At 49.3% G+C, this 22,859-nt stretch overlaps 1 protein-coding gene across 2 annotated transcripts in view; it reads left to right on the forward strand.

Moving 5' to 3' along the window:
* CSPG4 (chondroitin sulfate proteoglycan 4) overlaps positions 1 to 22,859 on the forward strand; it is a 79,896-nt gene that overhangs the window by 47,309 nt on the left and 9,728 nt on the right. For both annotated transcript variants that reach the window (XM_030578886.1, XM_030578887.1), the window contains exons 3-8: positions 2,339 to 5,923; positions 7,258 to 7,737; positions 8,940 to 9,116; positions 20,139 to 20,337; positions 21,290 to 21,424; positions 22,688 to 22,854. In XM_030578886.1, the coding sequence (XP_030434746.1) occupies positions 2,339 to 5,923; positions 7,258 to 7,737; positions 8,940 to 9,116; positions 20,139 to 20,337; positions 21,290 to 21,424; positions 22,688 to 22,854 (4,743 nt within the window). The remainder of the gene's footprint in view (positions 1 to 2,338; positions 5,924 to 7,257; positions 7,738 to 8,939; positions 9,117 to 20,138; positions 20,338 to 21,289; positions 21,425 to 22,687; positions 22,855 to 22,859) is intronic.

Consider the following 22,859-nt stretch of genomic DNA (forward strand, 5'->3'; position numbering starts at 1 on the left):
TCCGGTAGCAGGGTGTGGCAGCTCCAGAAAAGCGGCCCACTGTCCAAATCCAGGACTCCAGTTGGGAAAAGGCCCAGACTGCCGCAGGGGTGAGTGGGGCAGAGAGATGAACCCCCTGTCTCTGTGGTTGTACCAGGGTCTGCCACAAAGAAAGAACAAGAAGGAGTGTCCCCAACACACATTCCCTTACCCCACACCTCTCTAGGCCCAAGAGAGCTGCCAGGGCTGCCACACGGACTACAGAGCCTGGCAGGCTGCAGCGCCTGGGAGACGATGGGTTGAGGTTTCTCTAATGGAGGCCATCTGTCAGAAGAGATCCTGCCCACCTCATCCCTCAGGTTCCTTCCTCCAACCCTCTACTTAGCCCGGCTCCGAGGTTGCTCTTTGTGGGGACGGCTGAGGAAATCTAGCCTGCTATTTCCCTGGCAGGCAGGGAGAGTAGTGGTTACGAAGCAGAACCAAGCCAGCTCGTAGGCAATGAGGACATCAGAAAAGAAGAGTCAGCACGTGGCTTGTCTCCTCTGTATGGAAGGGGGAGGTAGAGCATTGCAGCCAGTAAGGATCTCTGCCCCCACTGCTTGCAAAATGCTGCCCCCATCTGACCTACTCAAGACATGAGCCTGGATAGGAGCTGCTGGTCCAGGCCCAGAGACAGGGTGGGAGCCAAGAGAAGGGAGCCTTTAGAGAAAGCGTCTGGCGCTCAGATTCGATATACTGTGGAGGGGCTGGGGGAGTATCTTAGGATGGATAGAAGGGAGGGAAGGACAGACAGACAATCGATTGATCCACAACTCCACCACCCTAGATGAACCATCCCAGTCAGGGTGCTGGAACAATTTTTATAGTGGGGGTGCTGAAGGCAGAAACCATGTATTTGGTGTTTGTTACTATTTCAAGCCAGGAGGGTGCAGCAGCATCCCCAGAACTCCTAATTCCAGCACCTATAAACCCAGCGATAAATTATTACTCCATCCCAGTTCAGCTCTGCAGGCCAGCACACTGGGGGAGAGGTAGAGCCAAACCCCACCCACTTCCTGCCATGCCCCTCTCCCTTTTTCCAGGGTGGGAGCCACAGGTACCTACTCACCCCGGCACACCCAGACGTTTAGTCTAGGCAGCCTGTGCAGAAGCATAAAGGACTTTCTGACTTCTCCTTATGCTCCGGGACAGATGCACAGGCTAAGGGACCCCCAAGCCCTAACTGATGAGCACCAGACACATGCTTAATTACAAGACAGATTGATAGACAGCCCGGTTACAAGCAGCAGAGAAATACCTATCGCTGAATTACCTAAACTGTCTACATGTATGTGCACATCCACAGCAACCACCCTCCAAAAGCCAGCACTTGCCAACAGCTATCAACAGCTCCCAAAGGTATTGCTCATTCTAGTATGAGGGGAACAGATTAGTTATCAGGTCTGTGTCATATCTGTGCCATGTGCTGAGCTTTTTATGTGGCAATCAATCGCCCTGTGCATTCGTGTGCAACAAACTGCATCAATGCAACATTAAGGTGGCATCAGTAAGTTGCCCTGTATTTCCTATTCCTGTTTTTCCTTCTGATATGCGCTGCTTAATATAGTTCTACCTGTGTCAATGTCTCCAGGATGTGCAAAGAAGCCATGTTAATATTGCTTTTGAAACCTTGGACCAAATTCTGTGTTGGCACAAATGGGTGTAGTTCCTTTGAGTTCAATGCAGCTTTGCACTTTTGCACTTGAAGAGAAATTGGCCCTGGTTGTTTTTGCATTACATAAGTCCTTTTAAAATTTATTTCAACTATGCAACCTTACAATTGCCTTGGCATCATTTTTGCATTTCATTTCCTTCTTTGTTTTTTAACATTAAAGAGATGGGAAGCTCTTTGGGGCAGGGAACTGCTTTTTCTGATGTGTGAGTTTTAGTTGTCTGGCTGGAGACTCATAACATTTTCTGCAATGCTGGGCTCACAGGACAAGAGCACATCAGCCAATCCTGGAACAGCCATATCTTCATAACAGAAAAAGAAAGAGGTCTGGATCTCTTGGTCCTGTGGAGCTGTGCTTGGTGCAAAACCAGAGGGGAGGGCAAAGCAAGGATATCTTTAAGCCATCTTTATGCTGTCCTTATCCTAAGGCCAGCCTAAAGCTGGACTGGTCCCCAGCATAAATGGGAGCAGACTTTGGGCTGCTGTGACTTGTATCTGGTGGCTCATTGCCCCAAGGGGTTGTCTTGGCAGTTGGAGATTATTGGGGCACAAGGACACCCAGGCCATGCCCTGTATCCTTGTCCATCCCAGAGAACTTTCGACTTGTCCCAAGGTTCTAACTCAACTTTTCACCCACTCTCATTGCAGGTCAGACTAGAGCTGGGCTCAGAAGAAGTGATGTTCCAGTCTCCAGCAGGGCCACGCCTCAATAATCTAGTAATCCATGATGCTGAGCTGTTGGTGGGAGACGGTAGGATGACTCTGACAGTGGATGGCCTCTTTAACACCTCTGTGGAGATCCCAGGTCCCCTACAGCGGCTGGACATTCAGTACGGCCTCTATGTGGGTGGGACAGGGAGTCTGGAGCTGCCATACCTCACTGGATCCAGCTCTCCATTCAGAGGCTGTCTCCATATGGCGAAGTTCAATGGCCTCAATATTCTCTCTCCATGGGCACCTGATGCTGCCTCTACAATGTTCCACGAGGTTCGAGAGGGGTGCAGCGAGGAGTTCTCTGCTGGGCCAGATGACCCCTTCGGCTTCCTGGGCCCACGCTCTTATATCGCTTTCCCGGGGTGGAGCGCGAGGGAAGAAGGCACTATCGAGTTTGTGATTGTGACGAGCATCAAGCATGCCCCCCTGATCTACCAGTCAGGGCTGCAGAATGACTTTCTATACCTGGAGATCTATGACGGACGCCTGAGGGGGGTGGTGGAGAAAGGCAATGGGGCCGTCATCCTGCACAATAACATCTTCATCAGTGATGAGCAGCAGCACTATGTGAAGCTCCATGTGGACATCTACAAGTTTGAGATCCTTGTCGACTACTATGCCTCGAGGACTTCCAACAGGGGCATCCACAGCTACCTTGATCTCCAGGGCAGCCTCTTTGTCGGCGGCATGAATGAAAACGCCTCCCGCAGGCTAAAGGAACGCCGGCTTGCTTTCACTTCAGGGGGCAGCACTGCTAACAGCTCCTTTATCGGCTGCATGGAGGACCTGAGGGTCAACCTGGAGAAGAAGAGCCTGCAAGACGCTCTGGTCACAAAGGACATAACACTCGGCTGCAGGATGCAGGAGCAGTACTCAGATTATGAGGACGCATATGAGCGGGATGAGGCACCCACCACCCCAACTCCTGTTGTTTGGCAGGGAGCATTAGGGCCGGTGGTAGAACCATGCCACCTTGACCCCAACCTCCCTCCAGCCTTTGCTAACTGCACCAAATTGCTACACGTCAGTCCCCTGGTCGTAGCTGAAGGAAGCATGGCCTTCCTGGAATGGCAACATACCCAACCTACAATAGACCTAAGCAGCGCAAACATCAGACAGTCTCAAGTCCTCTTTAGTGTCACAAACGAACCCAGGCATGGCCAGCTGGAACTAGACATACACAGCTCTAGGAGCAGAAGGAAATTCACATTGCTAGACATAGCGAATCGGAAAGTCAAGTATGTTCATGATGGCTCCGAAGGTCCCATGGATCAGCTGATGCTGGAGGTAACCGTCACAACCCGAAAGGGGATTCCTGAGTGTTTATGGCAAGGCCAGACATACCTGCTGCCAATAAAGATTAATCCCATCAATGATGCCCCGCAGGTGATCTTTCCCCATGGAGACCTCATGGTGATTCTGGAGCACACGCGAAAGCGTCTAAGCACGGACATCATCCAGGCCCTTGATGATGACACACCCTGTGACAGTTTGAAATTCCAGCTGCTTGGCGGCAAGAGGATGGAAGAAGGTTACGTGGAATATGACTTTAAGCCTGGGGTGCCCACAGAAGAGTTTTCCTGCAGGGACCTGGAAGCAGGCAATGTGGTCTATGTCCACCAGAATGGCCCAGCATTACAGGTCATCTTCCAAGTTAGCGATGGCTTGGTAAGAAGCCCAGTGGCCACTTTAAGAGTCATCGCTATAGAGCCTGACATCCAAGTGCGCAACAACACTGGACTGTTTGTCGCACAAGGAAGTGCCGTTCCAATTACCACAGCCAACCTCTCTGTGGAGACCAATGCTGTGAAACAAAGAGTGAACATCCTGTATCGCCTCACAGAGCCTCTCTGGTATGGTGAAGTCCAGAAGCAAGGGAGCATGGGAGGGGAGTGGAAGAGAGTTGAGTCCTTCCACCAGCAGGACATTGTGCAAGGGCGCATACAGTACTTCAGCATGGATCCTGAGCACCATCTGGAAGATGTAATGGAGAAGCTGAGGTTCGAGATCCAAGTTGGTGAGAAGACCTTACCAAACAACACTTTCCTAATCAGGATCAAGAAGGCCACCATCAAGATGAAGACCCTGGTCCCCCTTCAGATGAAGAATAAGCGGCACCAAAACATCACCACCAGGGAAATGGAAGCAGCATTGGAGGATCCAAGCTCTGACCCAGTTTCCTTCTACTACATGATAATCCAGGCACCGAAAAAGGGGAACCTTGAGCTTCTTGGTAGCAGGCTGACAGAGGGCTTTGGATTTACCCAACAGGACCTGCAGAGAAAACACCTTAGCTACAGTGCAACAATCCGAAACTCTAAAGAGACTGAAGACTCTTTCCAGTTCCGTGTCACTGCCGATGCCCAGTATTCCCCCATGTACACCTATATGATAAGCATTGGGGGGGACCCAGATGCACCTGTCCTGACCAATGTCCTTCTATCTGTCCTGGAAGGAGGACAGGCTGTCATCTCCAAGGACCACCTGTTTGTGAGGAGTTTGAATAACATGGACTACCTGTATGAGGTGATTGAAGGGCCAACGCATGGGAAGCTGGTCTGGAGGACACCATCCAACTGGCCTTCCCATGAGAAGGTCATAACAGAGTTCACCAATGAAGACATTCTCCAGGGCAGGCTTCTGTATCAGCATGACAACTCTGAGACCACAGAGGATGATATCCCATTTGTGGCCATCAAGCAGGACGAGGGTAGTGCTGACTCTGACACGGAGGAGGTGAGAGGTGTCTTCAGAGTCTCCATCCAGCCCGTCAATGACCACCCGCCAGTCCAGGTAGTGAGCAAGGTCTTCAACGTTGTGCGGAATGGGCAGCGCCTGTTGACCACCAATGACATCGCCTTCACAGACCAGGACTCTGGATTCTCTGACACACAGCTGGTGCTGGTGAGGAAGGACATTCTCTTTGGTAGCATCATTTCCATTGATGACAGGAGCCGCCAGGTGTATCGCTTCACGCAGGATGACTTGAGGAAGAAGAAGATACTCTTTGTCCATTCCGGAGCGGACCGGGGCTGGATACAGCTGCAGGTCTCCGACGGCCTGCACCAAACTGCAGCCCTCCTGGAAGTACAGGCCTCAGACCCCTACATCCAAATTGTCAACAACACTGGCTTAGTCATCCACCAAGGGAGCCAGGGGACCATTGACTCCTCCATCCTCAGCTTGGAGACCAACATGGACATAAGGAATGACGAGGAAATCTGGTTCCAGATAACTACCCCGCCAAGGTGGGGGGTGGTGCTGAAAGGGGGCCAGCCAGTGATTTCCTTCTCCCAGAAGGATCTGCTGGCAGGAGAAGTGATCTATCAGCACAACAGCAGTAGGAATGCCAAGGACAAGTTCCAATTCTCCGTGGAAGCTAACCAGGTGGCTGTGGAAGACACGATGGAAATCACTGTGTTCCTGGACACCCATCCTAGTCCCCTGACCATCATCCACCACGAGAAGATACACATCTTCCAAGGAGAACCGGTTGAGATTAAGAAAGACTATTTACTGGTAAGTAACACCTTCTGTGAGCATCTTCCCATGCTTTTATTCACCCTCCCCCCGTGTATCTTCCTGGCTACAGGACATGGGATAGCAAAATTCTGCTAGTAAATCCTACAGGATCTTCTTGGAATTGAATAGGAGAAAGAGCTTAAAACGGGCAGGAATTTTCCCAGCACATCCTTCCTACTGACAGGTTAATAATCTGTGAATGCAGGTGTCTCCCACAGGGAGGATGATGCACGGTGATAATTGCCTTGCACAAGACACATCAGCCCTGAAAACAACTGAGGGCTGGAGTTACTGTGCTCTGCGGGGCTCCCAAAGAGAGGTGCATGGAACATTAATCCCTTAAACTATGGTTTTACTGTGAAGAATGACCCAGTACTTTTGCCTTGTGGGATTCCGAGGTTATCCTCACTCACTGATTTCCAGATCAAAGTTTCTCATTCTGCATGTAAAAAGACGAGGTGGTGAAGGTTGGGCGTGGATACAGTTCTAACTGCCCAGCTCTGCAAACACCCCCTGGGATCTGGGAGTCAGACTGAGTCCATACCATCTTGTGCATCAGCACTGCTAATGAAGATCCTGCAGTCCAAATTCTGCTAAACCTGTGCAATCCTGTTGTCTGAGGTTATGTCCTCAACAGGTCTCGGTGGGTTGGCGCAGATATCACTGAGATAATGGGGTTGCACAGGTAGATCTGGGGGCACAATTGGCCCTGGAGAGCCTCAATTACTGCTGATATGTGAGAAGGGGAGAGGCCCACTTGGCTCTCAGATCTCACGGGAGTTTGCAAGGCTGGCTACTAACAAATCCCATCTTTGTAGCTGCTATCTGCTTAAATCTGATTGGGGGGTCAGGAGACACAGTGAGCCTGGAACCCCACCATGCCATCTTTACAGAGCTACTTCTCAGGTTAGAGCCACTCTGCAAACAAGGAGCCTGAAGAACCAGCCCACTGAATACAATATTCTCCATTGCCCTGCTCCTTGCATGGCCATTCCCATAGTGCCCAGTGTGTGTACAATGATACTTACTCAGAGTCGTAGCCTGTGACACCCCTTGTCACTGGTGGAAATGAACCAGGCACTAGACAATAGAGTCCAGGCCCATGGTATTCACCAGAATGGACTAGGCCTCACTCTCATCTGCTCTGTAAACCATTCCCACTTTAACCCCTTTGGGCACAGCCAGGAACTTTTGTCCCACTGAGAGTCGGGCTCCCTGTATGAGTGGGGGAAAAGTCACACCTTGCTCCCACCAGAAAGAATGAAGTGCCTCTCCCACCACAGGATGGAATTGACCAGGCCTTGCAAACTCTCTCTCTCTCACGGACACAGGTAGTCCACGAGGACATCCCTCCTCAGGAGATTATCTACTTGGTGACCAGTCCCCCGCGCTTAGGATCCCTGATGATGGTTTACCACAGCGGCACCTCCGACGAGCCTCCCATCTTAAACCCCATTCAGTCCTTTACCCAGGAGGACATCAATGAAAGCCAAGTGCTCTACCTGCACTCTGGGCCTGACATGCAGAGTGACCAGTTCACCGTGGACATCACAGCTAGTGGGGCAGAGACCCTGGAGGGGATTGTGGTGGACCTGGAAGTCCTTCCCTTTTCAGTCCCCCTGGACATCCACAACATCACAGTGACTGAAGGGAACTCCATAACCCTCTCCACGGACATCCTGACCATCCCCAGCGCCTATTTCACAGCGCTGAATGTGGAGTTCATGGTTCCCAAGCCCCCGAGACACGGCATCATCCAGAACATGGTCAGACCTGAAGAGGGCAATCTGCACTTCTTCACCTGGAATGAGGTATGGAGCCGACCTCTCCAGAGGCTGATTGATATGTCTAGACAGGCTTTGTGCTAAGTTAAAACCCAGGAGCTTGATCCTGATCCCCCAGTGCTGGAACTCCACAAATCCCAGTGGAGTTACTCCTCATTTACACCTGTGCAAAGCAAGATCAGAATCAGGTCCCGGGGATACCAAAGGTTAGGAAGTTGAACAGACAAAGCAGCTGAGGGGATCCACGTTTCTTTCATGTTCAGAGATCAAGGTGCACAGAGGGTCTCCTCCTGCCTTTGGTCCCTGCACAGATCTTCCCCCAGTGTCAGGGGATGGGGGAGTTGTGCACACAGCCAGGTCTGTGGGATGGGATCATCCTGGATGGACAAGTTAGACCAGGAGGCCTATGTGAGGCCTATCACCATAGTCTTCCTCCCACAGCTCCCCATGGCAGCTCAGATGACCTGCTCCCTGTATGGCTCCACTCAAGCCTGCTCTGATGAGCACAGGCCTTGTGCTACCCCTGCTGTAGTTCCACTGGCCTTGGCATCCCTCTGTCAGGGACTCTAACCCAGACGGCAAAGTTCGTTGTCTGACCGCGAGAGAGACAGGCAACACCAGCAAGGTCCGATCAAAAGCTCTTTATTGACCAGTGCATGCATCAATAGAGAGCAGCTCGTCTCCAGAGAGCACCAGCTCGCTCTTTGCATCTTAGTATAAGCCTATATAGACAGTTCCGTCGTGTCATAAATTATTCACTGGAGCAACCCACCCCCTTCTTTTAACAGCTAGAAACTAGACACCTTTAGTATACATGCATGCCTAAAGTTAGAAATGTAGGGGAGTTAAAAAACAAACAAAGAACAAAACCAGGGAGTGAAAACAAAGAGGCTGGGAAACTAGGGCTCTTATCAGTTCTTCGAAGGAGCTGTCCTAACACAGCACATCTGGTACTATGCCAGGAATGCAGCTTCTCTCTTATCTCACTTTTTCCCAGCACTTGTGAGACATGCTGCTGCTTCTCAGTGTTTTTCACTCAGGAATTACCCAAAAGCCTCTGTTAGCCTGACTTTGGTCAGGTTGGCATACCTGGTTTTGTCTGCAATATCTTTATTCAGGCCTAACACCTCCACAAGGGAGTGGTCAGGGCCACCCGCACGGTGGCTTCCCGGGGGAGCCTGCTAGTGGGTGAGCCCCTCCCAGACTCCTCAGACCTTCATTGCCCGCAGGTGGAGCAGCAGCTCATCCAATACATTCACGACGGCAGCGAGTCCCTGGCCGATAGCTTCACCATCGTGGCCAATGCCTCTGAGGTCAACCGGCAGAGCCAGCCCAAGGCCGTCTCCATCACTGTCGTGCCACGCAACGACGAGGGGCCCACAATCACCATCAACGCCGGGCTGCAGGTAACCTCCCCTGCCAGGACACACAGCTCCATGACCTCTGCTCCTGTGACCCAAGCTGCCAGCCATACAACCTCCAAGGCAGCATCCCCTGCCCCCTCAGAGCAGTAACGTGCATCTCCTCCCTCCCCTCTGCAACCCATTAGACCCCAAGGGGGAATCAGACCCAGAAGGAATCTGCCCCCATCGCCTCACCCCCCACTACTGTCTGTCCTTTCCTTGCCCTTTCCTCCTGTCTCCCACTGCCCTACTCTGCCCCAGCACTGCTCCTGCCCCACCCCCAGAGTACAGAGCCCCCCATTCCCACTAAAGAGAATTCCATCCTGGTTGCTGCAGCTCCATGTAGCCTAGGTCTGTTGCTGTGTCCTGTGTCCCAATGCTTGCCAAGGTGCCAATGCAGGAAGGGGAAACATCCAGTCTGGAGATGCATTGCAGCTGATCCATGCCATACCCTGTCACACACAGCCCTCACCAGGCCTATGCAACCCCCCGTCCTGGTTGCCCAGCTCTGAGTACAATCCCCAGCCATCCTCCAACTCAGCCCAGGGAAGAGAGTCACTTCCGGATAACCTGACTTTGCACTGGGGTTGGCGGAGCCAGGTTTCACTCTGCCCTTCTGCTCCTCTGCAAACAACATCTCGGCCGTTTTCCCTACTGCTCAGGGTGGGGGACAGAGGATGAGCCATTGCAGCAGCAGGGCAGGAACAGCAGGTAGCACAGCACACAGCTTATTGCTGTCCACGGGTGACCCAGGGAGCGGGCAATGCACCCTGCATTCATGCTGGCTCCCTAAGCCTTTTGGGGCATGTCAGCCTAACTCGGGGGAAAGGGGCAAGCCACTGCTGAAGACCCTGTGACTCCACATGAGCCTGCATGCTGAGTGCACATTGCTGGCTTACCTGGGGGCAGGGATGGGGACTGGGCCAGGACAGCGTTAGGAGTGTGACATGCTCTGCCCCAGCGGGTTTGAGCAGAGAAAGGAGAAGGCAGCTTGGTGCTGCCGGAATCTCTCCTTCATGCATAAGATAGGTGTGCATCTGAGGCTTCCCTTTGTACAGACTAGGGGTGACCAGCAATCATGCCCTGGGCCTGGGTTTGCTGATGCTGGTGCATGTCACTGATCCATTGGCTGACCACCTCAAAGATTTGCTAAGACATGTGGAGCAGCATGTGTTAGCATATTAGACCCTGCTCCCAAGGACCTGGTGAAAACCAAATCAACTCATATTATCATGTGTAATAATGATGTATTTTAGTCCCTACGGGATATTGGATCAGGGAAGGTTGCAGGTCTGGACTGATGGTCACCAGCAGAGCAGGGTGGGGTACAGGGCTGGAATCACTGGGGCACTGCAGGTCAGGATGGAGGTGCATAGGTAGAACTGTGGGTGGGGATCCCAGGGCTGGAATCACAGGGGCCTGCAGATCCAGATCAAGATGATCCACAGAACGGGGCTGCAGGAAGCTTGCCCAGCACCTGTTCTTATGGCTATCAGCCACTCGCTTTCACAAGTCAAATGCCAGCCCAGGTGTCAGGAGAGAAGGAAAACTATAAAACAAAAAGACTCCCTGGTAGTTAAGGAAAGTTCTGGGTCTCGGCTCCAGTTGCTAAGGAGTTGGCTGCCGGCAGTGCCAGGGCAAAGCAAAGTGTGAGGAAGCAAAAAGCAGTTGAACTGAGGTAGTTGCACTACTTGTGCAGTTTTTCCACTGACCCTTGACCTGAATGCTTTTATGAGAGAAAAAAAACTGTTCCTTGGATGGAAAATGAACTCAGTCAAATCTTACATGTTTTTCTGTCTTTTGCCTTGCAATGCCACTGGTGAACACAAGATGGGAGCATTGTCCACTCTGCAGCCTTTGATTCTGTAAAGGGTTGGCCTGTGTGACTCACTTCCATGGTGATTTTACATTGACTCCTAAGGTCAGGCATCATGATCATCTAATGGAGGCCCCGCCCCAGTTTCACTCCTGTGCTGATAGGGCACTGACCTGGCATCTGGGCCAGGGCTCAGTGCCACTGCAGCCTTTGTGCCTGGAAAGCCCCAGCCCCCAGCTGAGGATACTTCCTGCTCCTGACTGCTGGCATCAGCACTATTGACACATACCTTTCTGAGCCAGCCCTGGGTAAACTCTGCCCTCAGCGGCTCAACCCCACGAGGGCAAACAAGAGACTCTGCAGTAGGAGAATTCCCTCCCTTGGGGAAAAATGGGGCATGATGTCATTTGGGAAGCAGGGTTTCCAGCGATTAGAGTGGGGGGCAGGGTTCGGGACTTCTGGGTTCCGTTCTTCATTCTGCCATTAACTTGCTCTTTGCCTCGGGGCTAGTCTGTGCCTCTGTCTCTAACCAGGGTTATGACGCTGGCTTGTCCTGTTAAGCACTATCATACCCAGTATTATGAGCACAAAGTACTGCAATAAGAGCCCAGCACAGTCACAGGAACATTATCCTGCTGATGGTCTCACTGGATACAGTGGGGCGAGTTCAGTGGTACCAAGTCCCCAGGGAAGCACCTGCTTTAACATCAAGCCAAGTCAGGGTCCTGCGGGCTCCCTGCGAATGGTAGCTGAGCTTGGAGAGCTCCCAGCCTGGCCCAACAAAGGAGAGAAAGAGCTAGTCCCTGGCCTTAATGCAAGGAAGCAGCCCTCGCACTATTTATCAGCAGCACAAGGGTTAATTTAACAACATTTGTTTCTGTTCCTATAACTTGGGGCTGGATTCACAGAGGGGCTGAGCACCCCCAACTCCAACTGAAGTCACGGGAGCTGCAGGTGAAAAGCAAAACTCAGGGAGAAGCGAGTGTGCACGCCTGGCCAGAGAAGGGGGTAGGAGCCAGGACTCCTGGGCTCCAGGACCAACTTTGCCACTGACTTGCTGTGTGACTTGGGGCAAATTGCTTCACCTCTCTGTCTGCCTTTGTATTTTGTGTACAATAATAACTACCTAGCTGTTGTCTAGCACATTTCATCAGCAGATCTCGGGGCACTTCACAAAGGAGGGCAGTAGCAGTAGCTCCATTGTACAGATGGGGAAATTGAGGCACAGAGCATAGCTGTGACTTGCTTGAGGTCACCCAGCAGGCCAGCAGCTGAGCAGGGACTAGAAGCCAGGTCTCCTGAGTCCCCACCCAGTGCTCTGCACGCTAGGCCACACAAAGGATCACAGGGGCTGGCAAGCTGAATGGCTGGTGGGAGCAGGAAAGTGTTCTGCACGCCAAGGAGGGGTTTGAACCACCTGTGGCAAGCTTTATGGTAAAGGAAAATGGTGAATGTAAAGACAGCCCTGCACCTTTAAGGCCAAACTCAAACCACACAGGGCTTCACTCAGCCAGAGCCTGAGGTAAAGAAACACATCCAGGGCAGCTGAAGCCAAGCACCATCCTCAGCTCCAGCCCTTGCCCCAGCTAGAGTCCCTGACTCAGCACCCAGCTCCCCACAGACATCCCTCTAATAGTGCCTTGGGGAGAACTTATTCCCCAGAGCTGGCCTGGGCCTGCTACCCAGGAAGCCCCTGTACTCCAGACACAGGAAACTGCGGGTGCTTCCTCTAGTCACAGAGCATTTCAATCCCTTTTCTGCCAAGCTCGCAGCAGCACCTCCCCTCCCCATCACAGGAGCTACAGTCCAGGAGTATTATAATTGCCTGGTTAAAGCTCTGGATCCCATTCAACCTGCCCCTCTGACACAACACGGAAGCCACGCTCTCTAACGGGAACATGGGCAGAGCCCTGCATTCCAGCCATGAGAAAGGACCAGCCACCTCACCCACCTGTTCTCGCTCCACTGAGATGCTGCTGCCTTGCCAACTCTCAAAGGATGCGCTCAGAGCTGGGGAGGGCAAACACCCATTCACAAGCGCCCCTGCACTTGCTGCATTGGGAGAAACTCAAGCAGAGAGCTAGCAGGGCATCATTGGCGGGACAGCAGGGCCATTGTGTCTGCTGCTTTGCAAGAGTGGGATGCGGAGTGGGGGGGAGCCTCAGCTGTTGGCTTATTATTATTACCCAGTCCATTACAGTGCATTCCCGCAATACCAAACTGCCTTCACATGTACATATGCATCCCTCCAGGGTGTGCTGCTAAAAACATAGCCCAGAAATAAACCCAGCTTTGTTACAGAGCCAAGGGCCCTTCAGCACTTCCATTAGGATAACCGCCCTTCCCCTAAGGACGCTGGGTTCATGCCGACACGCTGACTAGCCCCACTTGTGTCAGCTCAGGGAGGGATTGTTTCCAGAGGGGCTTCAACAAATCAATCTGCCCTGGTGTTTTAAAGCGGTAGACATTTAAAAAAAAAATCAAACATCAAAAAGAATGGCTGCATGCCTATTTCTGTGCTGTTAAAACAAATGACTTTGCTGTTTAAAGGGACCCTAGCTGGATCAATTTAGGTCTAGGATTTAGGTTGTACAAAACTTAACATTGATTGGAAGGACCGCAAGATTCAGTTACATCACATGAAGGCACATAACTAAATACTGACGAATTTTATAAGTGCCGTGTACAAATGCTAGAAAGTCTAAATAAAAAGATAGGTAAACTTGAGTGTCTGGAATTAAACGAGTATATTGATATAATAGGCATCACAGAGGGGGAGTGGCTCTGTATGTGAAAGAAAGCATAGAGTAAAATATAATAACAATCTTAAAGGAATCAAACAGTACCATAGAATCTCTGTGGATAGAAATTCAATGCTTGAATAATAAGCGTAGGAATATATGACCGACCACCTGACCAGGATAGTGACAGTGATTGTGAAATGCTGAGGGAGATTAGAGAGGCTACAAAAACAGAAAACCCAATTATAATGGGGAATTTTGACTATCCCTGTATTGACTGGGTACATGTCACCTCTGGATGGGATGCAGAGATAAAATTTCTAGATACCATTAATGACCGCTTCTTGGAGCTGCTAGTCCTGGAACCCACCAGGGAAGAGGCAATTCTCAATTTAGTCCTAACTGGTGCACAGGATCTGGTCCAAGAGGTGAATATAGTCGAACTGTTCAGTAATAGCAACAATAATGTAATTAAATTTAACATCCTTGAAGGAGTAAAAATACCAAAGAAACCCAGTACAGTAGCATTTAACTTCCAAAAGGGTAAATAAACAAAGAAGAGGAGGCTAGTTAAATAGAAATTAAAAGTAACAGTCACAAGAGTGTTACTTTAAATGCCTGCAAGCTGCATGAAAATGTTTTAAAAACACCATAACACAGACTCAAATTATATGTATACCACAAATTAAAAAAAAAACAGTAAGAAGATCACAAAAATGCCACCGAGGCTAAACAACAGAGTAAAAGAGGTGGTTATCGACAAAAAGGCATCTTTTAAAAATTATAACTCAAATTCTCCTGAGGAAAATAGAAAGGAGCATAAACTCTTGCAAGTCAAGTGTAAAAGTATAATTAGGAAGGCCCAAAAAGAATTTGAAGAGCAACTAGCAAAAGACAGAAAAACTAACAGCAAAAAAAAATTGAAGTACATCAGAATCAGGAAGCTGGCCAAACGATCAGTGGGGCCAATGGAGAATCAAGGTAGTAAAGAAGCCCTCAAAGGAGACAAGGCCGTTGTGGAGAAGCTATATGAATTCTTTGCATCGGTCTTCATTGTAGAAGATGTGAGGGAGATTCCCACACCTGAGACATTCTTTTTAGGTGACAGATCTGAGGAATTATCCCAGATTCAGGTGTTAGTAGAGGAGGTTTTGGAACAAATTGATAAATGAAACAGTAATAAGTTACCAGGACCAGATGGTATTCACTTAAGAGTTCTGAAGGAATTCAAATATGCAATTATAGAACTCCTAACTGTGGTATGTGACCTATCACTCAAATCAGCCTCCGTATCAGAGAACTGGAGAATAGCTAATATAACAACAATTTTTTTAAAGGGCTCCAGGGGTTCCAGTTCCAATTACAGGTTGGTAATTAGTTGAAACTATAATAAAAAGCAGAATTATCGGACACTTAGATGAACATAATATGTTGGGGAAGAGTCAACATGGGTTTTGTAAAGAGAACTCATGTCTCACCAATCTATTGGAATTCTATGAGAGTGTCAACAAGCATGTGATTCAGTCGATATAGTGTACCTGAACTTTCAGAAAGCCTTTGACAAGGTCCCTCACCAAAGGCTCTTAAGCAAAGTAAGCAGTCATAGGATAATAGGGAAGGGCTTCTCATGGATGAGTGGCTGGTTAAAAGATAGGAAACAAAGGATAGGAATAAATGGTCAGTTTTCACAGTGGAGAGAGGTAAATAGCGAGGTTCCCCAACAATTTGTACTTGGACCAGTGCTGTTCAACAGATTCTTAAATGATCTGGAAAACGGGGTAAAGAGTGAGGTGGTAAACTCTGCAGACAATACAAAATTACCCAAGACAATTAAGTCCAAAAGCTGACTGCAAAGAGTTATAAAAGGATCTCACAGAACAAGAAAACAGCAGATGAAGTTCAATGTTGATAAATACAAAGTAATGCACATTGGAAAACACAATTCCAAATATACATCCAAAATGATGGGATCTAAATTAGCTGTTACCACTCAAGAAAGAGATCTTGGCATCATTGTGGATAGTTCTCTGAAAACCTCTGCTCAATGTGCAGAAGCAGTCAAAAGAGCTAACAATGTTAGGAACCGTTAGGAAAGGGATAGATAGGAGAGAAAATATCATAATGCCACTACATAAATCCATTATCTGCCCACACCTTGAATACTGCATGCAGTTCTGGTTGTCCCATCTCAAAAAAGATGTACTAGAATTGGAAAAAGTACAGAGAAGGGCAACAAAAATTATGAGGGGCATGGAACGGCTTCCATATGAGGAGAGATTACAAAGACTGGGATTGTTCATCTTAGAAATGAGACGACTAAGGGAGGATATGAGAGAGGTCTATAAAAGCAGGAATGGTATTGAGAAAGTGAATAAGGAAGTGTTATTTACCCTTTCACATAACACAAGAACTAGGGGTCATCCAATGAAATTAATAGGCAGCAGGTTTAAAACAAACAAAAGGAAGTATTTCTTCACACAGCGCACAGACAACCTGTGGAACTCATTGCCAGAGGATGTTGCAAAGGGTGCAGCCAAACGTATCACTTGTTTCAAAAAAGAATTCCTGGAGTATCAGTCCATCAATGGCTATTAGTCAGGATTGTCAGGGATGCAAACCCATGCTCTGGCTAAACCTCTGACTGCCAGAAGCTGGGACTGGACAACAAGGGATGGACACTTGATAAATAGCCCTGTTCTGTTCACTCCCTCTGAAACACCTGGCATCAGCCACTGTCAGAAGAGAGGGTACTGGGCTAGATAGACCATTGGTCTGACCCAGTATGGCCATTCTGTTGTTCTTATGAAAGTCAAGGCAGCCTGCAGACTGCTCTAACCTCTTCCAGAGGCCAAAGCAGCTCCCGGCATAGGGGATACACAAAATCATTCCACTTCATTGTCTGCTCTGAACACAGCTCATCCACAGGCACTGTTTGGTGCCCTGGAGTTTAAGCCATCTTGTGGTTGCAACCTTGCAGCCCCTGTGGCCCAAAAGCGAAACTAACTAGAAACACAAGTGAAAATGACCGGCCACAAGGCAAACACAAAAAGCTTGTTTGGGGTTTATTCAGATGTTCAGCCCCTTTAAAAGAAGCATTTTCATTGATAAATCACAGAAAGGAATTAGTACATGGGCTGAAACTCCATAACAGCAACACCTTCCCATTAGTGAGTCCAAGTCAGGGTAAAGCATTCCTGGAGTTGGTCTCTAAACTACACCCGGTGCTCACAGAGAATACAGGCGACACGAAGTCTGACCGGATATAATAAGACGAGTAAGTAAGAATAGAAACCAAGTGCCAAGCTTTAATAATTCAGAGGGGATGTGGAATATAATTAAGCACTTCAGTGACTTCGGAGCAGGCTGTCTGTAACAAACCCCAAAGAGTAAAGGCCCAAGACATTCCATTAGTCGTTCCTGCTATTCAGGAAGCATTGTCTACTGAGCTGCAGTTCTTTCCATTAGTCTGTGATGGGGAATAATGCTTTTCAATGGGGCAGAAATAAATTACGAGTTATTGGCTTAGGAAATGTGCCACTGCTGCACATGCTCAGAACTGCACATTTTAGCCCCAGCCAGTGTGAATTCTGGATGATGTTGAACCCACTATAAAATTTACCTGCCATTAAAAATCCTCCAAAAGACCTTATTTCCTCATTAGGCCACAAGTACCTGGCAGAGGGAATGCAAAAGCTCTTGAATGCAACACAGATGTATGCAGAGCCCTCAGCTATTTGTTCCCACCCTCAGGGGCCGTTAGATCCCAGACACAAATTAAACAGCAGCTTCTGCTCAGATGGCTTTGACTCTAAAGGGGACGCTCTGAAACAGGCATGTTTTCCCGCAATCCTGGCTTGTATTTAGAGAGCATCTTCTACCCAAGACTCCAGAGCTATGGCCCCAACCCTGGGAGTCCTCACAGAACTGCCATTGACTTCACTGGTTGCTTCATGGTGGAGGGCTTGTGGGACCAAGCCGTTCATGTCATATAGTGTATCTGTGCTTAGGAGATGCCCTCAAATAATAACCACCCAGGGGAGCTGGATTTAGCCCTTTGTGACCACAATTTTACAGTACAGTTTTTAGTAATTGCCGTCATTTAGGGCCTGATCCAGAACTCGCTTGGAGAGTTTTCAGGATTAGGCTCTCAGGCCCCAAGTCTCAAAATGTTTCCACGCCTAGGAGAGTTGGGCACTGAAATACTTTTAACAATCTGGGCCATATCTCCATCATGAAAGCTGCAGGGAGATATAGCACATTTAATAGAAGCTGCAGCTTCTCAACAGATATATGGCATCACAGGGATCCTTCATCCGTGAAATGCAGCCACCTCTGGGGTGTCATGCAGCCTACAGCCCACGGTGCATAAGATTTTAGAGCAGGGAGTGGAGAATCAAGTAAGTCAGCAGAACACAATGGGTACTCGCTCCCTCGCCAAATGACCACAGATATTCAGGAGCTTGATTTTATGTCTTGGACTAGCTTGTCCTCCTGTCCCCTGGAAGAGGAGGCTGGGACAGGGAACTGGCAGAGTTGTGTGCCCAAGACACCAGTCCAGAATTGGAGGGTTCCAAGAATGTTCTTCATTTAGAACTTTCGCCATAGCAACTGGCAACATCCTGTCACTGCAATAGGAAGAGAACCAGCTACACCCAATCAGACGATGGAAAGCTTTCAACTGAAGGGTTTGGTGAGCACATAAAACTGCCCGAGTCGAGATCAAGTGCCTGGAACCCAGAGCTGAAAGGGTGATTTTTATTGTAGTGTCTGCTAGGAGCTAACATTCCAGCTGAGGCTGGAGTGTGTATGGATTGGGTGTGCCCTGTTCTAACACACAGAGCTGCTCAAAGGCCAAAGAGCGTCTGGGCCTGACTTCCTGCTGTGAGCAGCCCTGCCCAGCCCAGCATGACAGAGCCCACACAGTATCACGCTGAAAACAATTCCACGCTCTCCGCCTGGCCTCATTTTCCAACTGTTTTGTAGACACGGGGGCTGAGCCACAATACCCAAAATCAGAACCTCCAGCCTGGTCTCTGTGGTTTAGTTTTGGATCATTTCTAAAGTGGCATTGGCTCAAATCCCACAGTCCTCCAGGGAGCCAAGGTCCCACTGATTTTTATGGGAATTTGACCCCATGAAAGACCAAAAGAATTTGGGCTCATCGCAGACAATAAATATCTGGCTGTAAAATCTAATGTACCAGTTATTTAAGGCAGTAGAAATTCTCCCAGCCAAATCCATCCCCCAGTGTAACTTTGCCCCAGGAGGGGCAAATGGTGCCTGCAGCATCTCCTCCCCATGGGAGTCCAGGGACCAGTGGCCACACCCAGCAGTTATCAGTCTAACAGGGAATACATTCCAAATGCTTTGCAAATTCCATGCACTTTGCGTGATCTGTTGCTCATGCCCCTCTTGCAGTGTGACCTGGGGCAAGCTGCTTCCTCCCCCCACACACACACTTTGTCTGTCTTGTCTATGTAGACTGAAAGCTCTTTGGGGCAGAGATTGTCTGCACAGCACCTAGCACAACAGGGCCATCATCTTAGATGAGGCTTCTGGATGCTAGTGTAATCTAAATAATAGTAATAGCGCATTACCCTGAGAAAGGTTTCTCCCAGACAGTTACAACTTGCTGCCATGGCTTTACAGGAAGCACAGCTAGTTTACATTTCGTTCCACGAGGGTGTGTTGGCACAGTTTATGGCCTCCTTAGATAGGAATGGTAGGATTGGAAGCTTTTCAGTTAGAGACTGTAGCACAAGCAAAATGAGACAATAATATGGAAAGAAGAACTGGCCAAGTGGGGTTACGTGGAGAGAGCTCAAAACCAGTGATCCAGTTGAAAGCACAGTGGTGAAATCTGCATGAGATTCCAAGACACAAAGCCTGTTAGAAATGTGGGTCAGAGGACGTTGGTAGAGAGAATGAATTCTCACTCACCAGCCTCCAAGCCTTCTGTGGAGATTCATTAAGCCACATGTGCGCCCTGTGAGGTGAGTGAGTATCATTAGCCCCACTTCACAAGAGGGGAAACTGAGGCTCAGAGAGGTGATGTGATTTGACCAAGGAAACACAGTGAGTTAGTGGCAGAGAACCCTAGATTCATGCCCTCCACTTGCCTGTTCTAACCAAGAAATGATGCTGCCCTAGTAATACAATTAGCTTTATGGCTGTGAGCACCTGGCTTCCCATCTTGTGCTGTGAAATATCAGTTCCAAACAGCTGGGCTCCAGTCACAGGGTGGCATGGTGCCTGTGAAAGCACCAGATTATCCGCATATTTCCCCCTTTGTGTACGCTCATGTGACTAGTCCAGCTGCTGTCAGTGAGCTCTGTGTGAAGGGGTGGGGGAAAGATTGGTTTGGGCCCCCAGCTGGCTATGAAATTAGCTCTCCAAAGGAATCTCTCCACCCCTTTGGGAAACTCTGTCAAGTTCACGCTTGGCTGATTGCTCAGCATTTTCTCCCAGATGCAGGAAGGTACCACCGCAGAGATCACTCCCGGTATCCTGAGAAGTGAGGATGAGGACTCTCCTCCAGAGGAAGTGGTTTATTCCATCAGGCCCCCGGCCAATGGGAAGGTTGTGCTGAAGTTGTCTCCTAGCAACGGGATCCTGCAGTTCACTCAGGCTCAGATAAATAGTGGGCTTGTTCAGTTTGTGCATGAAGGTAGGTAACAGACAGGTGGAAGCAGGACATTCCTGGGCCTAGTGGTCAGAGTGCTGAGGGGCCTGTTGTGGATCAATGTGGGGAGAGTTGTGTGTTTAGGAAAACTAACTCTGGCCAATCAAATACCCCAACATGGCACTGCCCAGCCCATAAACACTAGCGTACAGCCCACAGCTGGAAATAACCCCCTGTCCTGGGACAAGAACAGACTGCAGTCTCCCAGGCAGATCCTGCTCTCACTAGCCCCATTGTAAATGCAGAGTAATCCCCTCAGCTTCAATTTACACCAATCCTGCAAGTTCATTCAACTCAACGTTGGCTTTCACCTGATGTGTAACTCACCCAACACCTGGCCCTCCCCCACAATTAACCTGTGTTGTGATGTTCTGAGCTCAGGCATTGTGTCTGACAGCATAAGAGAGGCTGCTGGGGGAGCCACCTCCGCACGTGATTCCTGAATCCCTCACTTCTTGGCTGTCCTCTTGTTTTATTCTGATGACCTCTAGGAAGGGCACCAAGCACGGACAGCCTAGTGACACAAGGGGACTCTACAATGGAGCCCAGCTCTCAGAACTGACTTGGTGTGAGCTGAGGCAATTCAGCTTCCATGCTTACTCATTCCTGAGCTGGGCTAGTTCCCCTCCACACACACACACACGCACACCCAATACACAAGCATACAAGTCACCATTGGACCCCAGCCCAGTACTGAGCTGGGGGGATTCAGTTTTCCTGCTCATTTAGCCCTGAACAAGGCTTCCCAAGTCACTAGTACACCCCAACATTGGCTAGCAAGGAATTTAGTCTCTATGTTCATTCCTTCACAAGCTTTGCTACGCTGTTCCACCAGCATCTCTCACCTTCTGCCTTCCTCCTATGAGGTAAGAGTTGTCACTGTCATGCCACTGGATCCCACTGACTGATCCCTGTCCCACTAACATGCTTTCTGCAGGACCCCTTGATGGTGGCTTCTCCTTCAATCTATCTGATGGCGAGAACATCTCCCCCAGGCATTTCTTCACTGTGAGCGCACAGAAGAAGCTGGTCATCACCTTGGAAAATAAACAGGATCTCACTCTGTGTCCAGGTGAGTCGCCCACAGAGGAAAGAGGGGTGACCCCAGTCAGGGCTGCTGAAAGGAGGGGAGCTGGGCTAGCAAGAGCCTTGAGAAGTCAGCGAATCAGCAGCATCCAACAGTTCCAGTGGCTATTGGGCTAGGTTGGTTTATGGAAGGAGAGAAGAAAAATCAGTGGAAGACTGTGTTGAAAGAAACACGAGTGGGAGTAAGGTGTGTCAGGCTGAAAGGCGGGAGGGCTGATGGCAACATATGGGCACTGATGGAGTCAGAATGAAAGACAATGCAGGAAAAGGTAGATACTGTGAAATCTATGTGTTGGGCCTTTGTCCTGACTGGCTTCTACTATGCCAGTACTGCTAGCAGCCCTCCCCCCAGAGGATACAGTGTGCTCCTGTTCATCCATGCGGACGATTAAGCATGCTGCAGTGGGAGGCAATGGGGTGGGTGATCTGGCACGAGAAAGAGCTTGGCCTGACTTGTGACTCCACTCCCTTTCTGAGAGCACAGATGGCATTTCACCTCCTATTGTGTGGCATTTACCTAATACTCAAGTGACACTTTCAAGCCTAGCTGCACAGAGAGAGGGAGACATGATAAGAGGCATCTCTGTTGCCCACTGAGACATAAGGACTCAGTAGCCTCTTAGGCTCAGATTTTCAGAAAAATGCACAGGCAGCAGCATAGCCCAAGCTGCCCATTTACACGCACAGTTACCCGGATTGCATAGCCTGCACAAATCGGGATCATTCTTTGTGCAGATGGGGCACTTATGATCATTTACTCACGTAAATACCCAGTCCATGCTTGGAATTATGGCAGGTGTGGAGGCAAATCATGCAGACATTTTGTGTGCATGTAAATGGGCAGCAAAGCCAGCCCTTAAAGGCTGTGGTTGGTTAGCTTAAAATATATCTGTGTGTATAAATATTTACATCTAGCACTGAAATCCACTGCAAAACTCCCACTGACATCACTGATGCAGGGACAAGTATCTGATGATACACAATGGATGCATATCAATGCCCCACCTGCCCTTTTTCTGTCCAGGGGATTAGCCCAAATTCTGGGATGGGACTTGAATCTACAGGTATAAAGATATGAATGAAAGGGATGGTAAAGAAGCTAATACACTCTGATCTGTGTAGTTATGCCAGGTACCCATGCAGTTAAAGACATCTTAGCCTATAAGATACATCCTTCTATAAAGGGGGGAAGGAGGAAGCACTGATTGGCTGCCGTGAATAAATGCACTGTATACTATTTGTTTTAAAGGGACCGTTCAGCCAATCACAAGCCAGAATTTGAAAGCAGTAACCAACAGCAAAGCAGATTCCCGTCCCTTATTTTACAGCATAGAGGAGCCCCCACAACTGGGCAGGCTGGTGAAATACCATCTGGGCAGTGCCAGTGGGCCACTGGAGAACTTCACCCAGGCTGAGGTAAG

The sequence above is a fragment of the Gopherus evgoodei genome, chromosome 10, assembly GCF_007399415.2.
Source record: "Gopherus evgoodei ecotype Sinaloan lineage chromosome 10, rGopEvg1_v1.p, whole genome shotgun sequence".
Taxonomy (NCBI): domain Eukaryota; kingdom Metazoa; phylum Chordata; order Testudines; family Testudinidae; genus Gopherus; species Gopherus evgoodei.